General features: G+C 38.6%; 1 protein-coding gene across 3 annotated transcripts in view; it reads left to right on the top strand.

The window, feature by feature from the left end:
• The first annotated feature begins 975 nt into the window (after window positions 1-975).
• CYYR1 (cysteine/tyrosine-rich 1) overlaps window positions 976-8,428 on the top strand; it is a 119,202-nt gene continuing 111,749 nt past the window's right edge. For all 3 annotated transcript variants that reach the window (XM_011998313.1, XM_011998312.1, XM_011998314.1), the window contains exons 1-2: window positions 976-1,524; window positions 8,238-8,340. In XM_011998313.1, the coding sequence (XP_011853703.1) occupies window positions 1,110-1,524; window positions 8,238-8,340 (518 nt within the window). In that variant the 5' untranslated portion in view covers window positions 976-1,109. The remainder of the gene's footprint in view (window positions 1,525-8,237; window positions 8,341-8,428) is intronic.

The following is an 8,428-nucleotide window of genomic DNA, read 5'->3' as shown; positions in this document are numbered from 1 at the left end:
AAATATGTAATTCATATAGAACTGATTTTGATGTAAAAAGATAAGGCTCCACAGATGGCTATTCATGGTCTCAACACTTTTCACTGAGTAACTCATCATTTCCCCTACTACTTTATGTTGATACTTCTTTAAACCATAAATTAAATTGCTGTACACACTCATGTCTACTTTTGGGTTCCCTTTTCTCTTTCATTGAGCCTATCTATTCCAATGTTAATCTAAACTGTTTTAATTATGGTGATATTGTATGTAATATCCCATTCATTATTCCCATGCATTACTCTTGTTTTAAATAGATAATCTTACATATTTATTTTCCACATAAACTTTAGAATCAGATTGGTTTGAAAAAAATCATGTTATTTTTTAAATTGAGATCAATTTTATTTCTAAATGTATAGAATAATTTGGGGAATCTTGTCTTTATGCTACTAAAATTTCTTAGTGAAAAAAAGTATGTCTTTACTTATTCACATCTTTGTTTTTTTCTTCATGCATGACATTGAGAACTTTCTGATTTTTGTTTGCAGGAAAGAAAACTATTGGTTTTCTAAACAAGAACTTCATTGTTGATTAACTTTGATTTTTCCATGTATACACATATTTCATTTGCTAATGACAATTTAGCTTTCATTTTTTATAAATCTTTTTCTTTCTCTTGTTTAATTGCATAGGTCAGTAACTCCAAAACATTGTCAAAATCATAACGACAATGTGCACTGTTTGTTTGGGTTTTTTTTTTCCTGAATTTACAGGAAAAAATAATAAAAATTTTATCAGCTTTCAGCAGAGATGCCATACACTTTCTGTACTTCCCAATCCTGAGTTTTCGTCGCTGTCACTCTTTGTCCAATACCTTCAGTCCTGAAAATTCCTTCCCTTTGTTTAAAGATAAAAAACAAAGTTGTTCATCCATTGCTTTGAAAGGAAAAACTGTAGTGGAGGGCCGGGCTAAAAAGGAGCAGGTTGAACTCCACAGCAATCGCCAAAGCAAGGGGTTAGAAAAAGTTTCTTGGTCCTCTAGTCACTCTTTAGAAGGAAGAACCCGAGCTTGGGGAGGAGTCGGGGCCACCCCCGCCCCCTGCCCGGAGTCGTTGCCACCCGCGGAGATGAAATGTGAGCCTGGGTGGCCAAGGACGCCGGAGTGGCAGCCTTCCCCGCGCCTGAGCGCAGTGGGGCGAGACAAAGAGACCTGGGCCCCCAGCGCAGCCCGTCTCGGGCCACGCGCGCCCCAGCTCCGCGGAGTCCCGCACTCGCTGGCCCGGGACGCGCCCGGCCCGGGCTCCCTTGGAAGGCTCCCTAGGCAATGGCCGGGTCTCCGCTCCACCCGGCTCTCAGGAGCGCTGCTCTCTCCATCTGATCGTCCTCCATCCTACCCATTCCCTCCGGTTCCGGGCTCTCCCTTCGCTCCAAGCCTCTCTCTGGCGCGCAACCTCAGGTCACCGGCTTGGATGGACGCTCCGAGGCTGCCCGTGCGTCCAGGGGTCTTGCTTCCGAAGTTGGTCCTGCTCTTTGTCTACGCAGGTCAGTGACAGAGGGCGGCGGAGAGGGTCAGAGGCTCGGGGCAGGGCTTGGGTCACGATCCGGGCCAAGTTGGGTTGAGCTGGACGGACTGGGACCTTTGCAGAAGGACCTTTGCAGACGCCTCTGCCTTTTCTGAGAAGCGATGGCAGAAACCCGCGCGCTTCCACCCTCACGCGGTTTTTGTTTTGTTCCTTTTACTTTTTGTATTTCTTTTCTTTCCCTTTCCACCTTGGAAATAGCAGTCTCGTGTTTAGGGGATTTGACTCGGGATAGAGTAAACTACATCCAAATAAACTTATCTGGATAGGGTAGGCAGTGGACTCTCCATCTTCTGCTTTCTTAATATTCCTGGTTTTCCCTCTTACGAATAAAAAAAACTTAGAGCTTTGTTTTTGTTCTTTGGGAGATTTACAAGTGCAGTAGACTGAGCTATAGGATTGAAGTCAAACACAGGTTTTTGAGAAGCTTGAATTCACCCAGGGTCTAATCTGTGTTAGTTGATTTGGATAAACACTTGTTTATAAGAGAAGGACATCTCATTTCCCTTCTAATTATTTGTAGTAAGAACTGCTAATAATTAAGCAAAGTGAGTTTTCTTGTTCTGTGATTAATATGGAGCCCCAAATGGCCTTGCATTGGTTATTCAGGTATAAAGTGTCTTACACACGTGGTCTTTGCATTCGTTCATATTCACAAAACAATGCAAGCTAAAAGCAAAGTTCTTTGTACAATGTTTTTGTGTCTCTAACGTCCTGTGACAAAAATCGCAGGCTCATCCATGAGCCTCCAATACTAAATGTATACATAGCACCGAAGTTTACCTTTGATACTCAAAAATATATTGCAACTGAAATGATTTTCTTCAACGTTGGACCTGAGCTTTAAAAGAATTGAATTTCTCATTCAACCTTGCTAGAAAAGAGTCACCATAACTTCTGTGGACATTTTCAGTCTGTTTATTGAAATGCAAAATAGTGGCTTTCTAGGAGTTACCCTTTTAAAGATGTTTTATGGCAGGAAAAAACGCTGACTTTCTAATATGGAAATTCATAAAAGTAGGATAAGTTCTTCCTATTAAATGAAGAGAATTTCCATTTAATCTGTTTACAACATTTATTTCTTTTATTAAACTTATATAAGGTTTTCAGAATTGGAGGGATTAACAGAGTCAATTGCATTAATACTCGTTTTCTATTGAAAAAATCTCTTTATTAGTTCTTTCGAAGCACTTATGCTTTTCACCGCCTCTGCTCGGCAGTGTTGAATACTTTCACTCACACTTACTCAACCACTCCTTTGAACCACAATTTTGTTTGTTTGTTTGTTTATTATATTCCTTCTGGTAAACTGAAAGCTTCTGCTTTACACATCTCCCCCCTCCACCTGTTTCCCCAGTGCAGATGCCCAGCTCCTCAGGGCTCAGGAAATCAGCAAAGCTGGCCAGCAACAAGGGTGGTTAGTTTAGAAAGTTTTCAGTCCATTCATTTCTCTTCTTTGGAATCCCTCTCTTGTAAGCTACAAAGTCGTTGTAAGCCAGTGCTAAGTTGACTTATTATCTTTGCTAAGAAGTGTTTAGCTAGTAAGTTCTTTGGTGTCAATTCCTGGACTTCTTATTCAGAGGCCTTTTTATGCTTTTCATATTCATTCAACTATTACTTACTGAGATATGTTGAGCCATAAGAGGTCATGTTCTTATCAGTCTTCTCTGGGAAATATGGTATGATCATAAATTACTTTAAGGTATAAAAGGTTGTGTCATAGGAGAGGTAAAATCATGTGCTATAGATGTTCAAAGAAGAAACCTTATTGCTGGCTTAAAAGAGTAAACTTCATGAGGACAATGTCTATTTTGTTCAGCAAAAAGATCAATCAATATTTGCTCAGGAAAACTGAATTGAGGAAGACTTGAAGGAACTAGACCTTTGAAAAATGGAGACGCCCTGAACCAAACGAGATGGAGTAGGATATAGCAGGATATCGTGGGATCAAAGGCAAAAATCAAGATCTCTACATGCAACAAAGGATATTTCAGTTTGGTTGCAACTAAGAGGTATGGCTGGAAGTAAGGGCAGAGGTTAGATGCTGGAACACCCCAGAAATCGAACGAGTTCATACTATTAAATGAATTGCCAGCTTTATGGGACAAAAATCTATGTAGATGCACTACTCATAATCTAAATTATTTTCCCCGAAGCAAATGCATTAGATTCACATTTTATTTGGCTAAACAAATAAGAACAAAGTTTCTATACCTGAAGCATCATGTTGTACTATAGAGTTACTTTTGGAAGGAGACCCAGTGAAGTGTCAATATTATTGTCTGACTCCCACTGCAGGCTACAAAGACAGGATTTGGTCAAGGTTTTACCTTCCGGGCCTCAGCCAGTAACTTCTGTCCCCTCCCTTTCCTTCCTCTCTTATCTTAGCTATAGTTTGCAAGGGCCATTTCTAAGCAAGCGCTTCAAGCCAGATACTGCTTTTCCTGTTCTGCACTTTCCTTAAGGTGGGAGGCAGGGTGAGTTGGGAGGCACGGGTGAGCTGGGGAACCTTCTTCCAGACCACACCTTTCAGCAAAAAGTCATTGAAGAAAGTTTAAATTGGCTGATTTTCAGGGATACTAACTTGGACATTAGATGTAATATTATTTATCTTCTGGAGACAAATTGGAATGGTCTGTTCTTTCTCCAGTGAGAAAAAGCTCCTGTATGGCACCAAAACTGATCTTTGCCAAATTATTCTCAAATATCCCAGAGAAAGCAACTAACACAAAAAAGGCTTTGAGGTGTGGTTGAAATTTCATTTTGGAGAGGCTGTGATTGTAAATGTATTTGCCATCCTGTTAAATCTCCCCTTTTGGGTAGTTTAATTCTGGGAAGTAGACAAGAGCATGGAAAATGCCATAAAAACAATGACCAATGTGTAACATGATCCAGATGTTTGCTCAGGTATAATCCAGCTGCTTGGCTACAAGATTTTGGGCTTGGTTTCCTGTAACGTTGGCTCAAAATATTTTGATAACACCATGTCTTTATAAGAGTAGTCACCGGAATACAATGGTAGCAATGGAATCTTTGATATTGATGGAGAGTTTAATAAGATGTCACTGTCCTGGACACAGTTCAAAGGGCACCCATGAAGTTACTTACACATTGGTTGTCCTACTCTGACAGAATAGTGGGGACATTAGCTCTTTCACAATCAGAGTGGCTTTTATTTATTTATTTTTTAAATAATGTCAACGTCTTTAATTTTAGACTCAGGGAGTACATGTGCAGATTTGTTACATGAGTATATTTTGTGATGCTGAAGTTTGAGGTACAATTGATCCCGTCACCCAAGTATTGAATATAGCACCCAATAGTTCGTTTTTCAACCTCTCCCCACTCCCTTTCCTTCCCGCTCTAGAAGTCCCCAGTGTCTACTGTTGCTATCTTTATGTCCGTGAGTACCCAGGGTTTAGCTCTCACTTGTAAGTGAGAACATGCGGTATTTGGTTTTCTGTTCCTGAATTAATTTGCATAGGATGATGGCCTCTAGCTTCATCCATGTTGCTGCAAAGGACATAATTTTAATCTTTTTTTTTCTGGCTGCATAGTATTCCATGGTGTATATGTACCACATTTTCTTTACTGAGTCCACTATTAGTGAACACTTAGGAAGAATCAGTGTCCTTACTATTTCAAATAGTGCTGTGATGAATGTACAAATGCATTTCTTTTTGATAGAATGATTTATTTCCCTTTGGATATATACCCCAGCAATGAGATTACTGAGTCAAATGGTAGTTTTGATTTAAGTTCTTTGAGAAATCTCCAAACTGCTTTTCATAGTGGTTGAACTAATTGGGAGGCCGAGACGGGCGGATCACGAGTTCAGGAGATCGAGACCATCCTGGCTAACACGGTGAAACCCCGTCTCTACTAAAATACAAAAAAAAACTAGCCGGGCGAGGTGGCGGGCGCCTGTACTCCCAGCTACTCGGGAGGCTGAGGCAGGAGAATGGCGTGAACCCGGGAGGCAGGGCTTGCAGTGAGCTGAGATCCGGCCACTGCACTCCAGCCTGGGCAACAGAGCCAGACTCCGTCTCAAAAAAAAAAAAAAAAAACATTTCCAGTAACAGTGTATAAGTGTTCCCTTTTCTCCACGGGCTCACCAGCATCTGTTTTTTTTTTGACTTTTCAATAATAGCGCTCTATTTTGATTTGCATTTCTCTGATGATTGGTGACTTGTTGAACATTTTTTTGTTGTGTTTGTTGGCTGCTTGTATGTCTTCTTTTGAGAAGTGTCTGGTTCAGGTCCTTTGCCCATTTTTTAATGGGATTATTTAGTCTTTGCTTGTTCAATTATCTAAGTTCCTTATAGATTCTGGATATTAGGCTTTTGTCAGATGCATAGCTTACACATATTTTCTCCCATTCTGTAGATTGTTTGCTTACTCTGTTGATAGTTTATTTTGCTGTGCAGAAGCTCTTTAGTTTAATTAAATCCCGCTTGTCAATTGCTTTTGTTGCAATTGCTATTGAGGACTCAGTTATAAATTCCTTCCCAAGGCTGATGTCAGGAATGGTGTTTCCTAGCTTTTCTTCCAGGAGTCTTATAGTTTGAGGTCTTTCATTTAAATCTTTAATCAATTTCAGTTAATTTTTGTATGTGGTAAAAGATAGGGGTCCATTTTCATTCTTCTGTGTATGGCTAATTGGTTATCCAGCACCATTTATTGAATAGGGAGTCCTTTCCCCATTGCTTATTTTTGCTGACTTTGTCAAAGATCAGATGGCTGTAGGTGTACGTTGAATGGCTTTTAAGAACATGAAGCAAAACATCCCCACTAAGCCCTTCAGATAACTGACCAGTAATAAATTAAACAGCACTAAAAATGAGAGCTATGGAAATTCACCAAGAAAACTGTAAAATAAATAGCCTTTAAAAGTGTGTTGTACTCTGCAAAAAGCATTTATTGTCAATATATTGGCTTCTCCCTTGTATCTAAATCATTAGATCGTGTTTCTGTTTTCAAATTTTAGAAGTGGACTTAAGTACTTACTGAATCTCACAAAGGTAATTATTTTTCGTTTTCATTGCTTCTTACCACAATCCAGAGGTAAGCCTCAAGGGTCATGTTTGACTACCTATCATGTAAAAATAAAACTGAGGGGAAGGAAACATGAATTTTTCCATTTGTTCCACAAAAGCCATGCATAATTGTTAATGGTGACTGAACTTTGCTATCTTCTAATCACATCTCTTTGTAAAGTATCATCTTAGCAGGGAAGTGATTTAAAAGCAACGTAAAATTTCCTTTCTGGATAAATCAGTTACATGGACATGTAGACATAAATACAATATTTTGTACTTTTAATGTTATGGCTTTGATAGGGAAGCAAAAGTTTTATATAATTTATATAATAATTAATATTACCTTCAGGAATTGAGTTGGAAATGGATTATTTTGTGACTCTTAAATGTACAACCTAAATTATCAGACTGTACTTAATGTTTTCCTAATCATGTATCTGAAACTTATATATCCATCATAACTTATATGACTAACTCGGTGACAACCTTAGCTTGTTAAACATAAATCATTTAGGTGGAATAAAGAATACTTAAAAGCTAGAGTAATTTTTATCCAACATTTTTAGTATAATTTTTCTTGCTGTAAAATATATGGAAAAAATAGTAATTTCTCATCCTTTATTCAGAAAATAACTTTTCCTCCTTCACATAGTACTGTTTTATATCTTACTGATTCCTCAATCTGACATTAAGTAAACTCTTAATTGTTTACAAAATATTGTCTATGGGGATTTCTTCCTATAACCAATCATCTTTTAATCCAAATGAATTTACAGGATGCAGACTCATTGTGTTACCACATGTATGCAAACTGTAATTATACAGGTAAAAAATGGCACAAAAAGGAAAGCATACAATGTAGTATCATGGAAAATATACATCATTTTGAAATTATTCCTTTTTGGTGTTATTCATACCACTAAACCTTCTATTGATTGAGTTCAGTTGAGAATACAAGACCCTAAAGTTAGAAGACTTTTTTTTTTCTTTTTTTTTGAGGCAGAGCCTCACTGTGTCGCCCAGGTTGGAGTGCAGTGGCATGATCTCGGCTCATTGTAACCTCTATTTCCTAGGTTCAAGCAATTCTCCTGCCTCAGCCTCCTGAGTAGCTGGGATTACAGGTGTGTACCACCACACCCAGCTACTTTTTGTATTTTTAGTAGACACTGGATTTTACCATGTTGGCCAGGCTGGTCTCGAACTCCTGACCTTAAGTTATCCACCGCCTCAGCCTCCCAAAGTGCTAGGATTACATGCATGAGCCATTTTGCTTGGCCAAGAAGACTTTATCATTTAAAATTTATTATAAAAACTCTATGGACAAATCCAATGACTGAGTAGTTTAATTGTTCTTTAATTCCTTCCTTCATTATCTCATTCAACTAACCCTGACTAGCAATTATGGTGCTTGGTGTAGAAGATTCAAGAATTGTCTTTGTCTTTACAGGTTAGAGTCTAATGGGGAAGGGAGGCTAATTTAGATCCTTACGAATGTTTTTAAATTCTGAGGACAAAAATGAAGATTTAAAACCACTAAAGAGTGGTCATTGGCTGATTAAGATGTGAAATAGCATAATTTTTCCTGAAACTGTGATTTTACAACTATAACTGCTCACAAATGGTTTTTGTTTTGTAGATGATTGCCTTGCTCAGTGTGGCAAAGATTGCAAATCTTACTGCTGTGATGGAACCACACCCTACTGTTGCTCCTACTACGCTTATATTGGGAATATCCTCTCGTGAGTATTAGTCAAATTTGGCAATACTGATGCTCTTCCTCTTGTCCAGTTGTCCAGTTATGTCTTTTAAAAGTACTAAGTGATAGTT

Source organism: Mandrillus leucophaeus, unplaced genomic scaffold (genome assembly GCF_000951045.1).
Source record: "Mandrillus leucophaeus isolate KB7577 unplaced genomic scaffold, Mleu.le_1.0 Scaffold567, whole genome shotgun sequence".
In the NCBI taxonomy this organism is placed as follows: domain Eukaryota; kingdom Metazoa; phylum Chordata; class Mammalia; order Primates; family Cercopithecidae; genus Mandrillus; species Mandrillus leucophaeus.
This window is presented reverse-complemented; position numbering and strand designations above follow the sequence as displayed.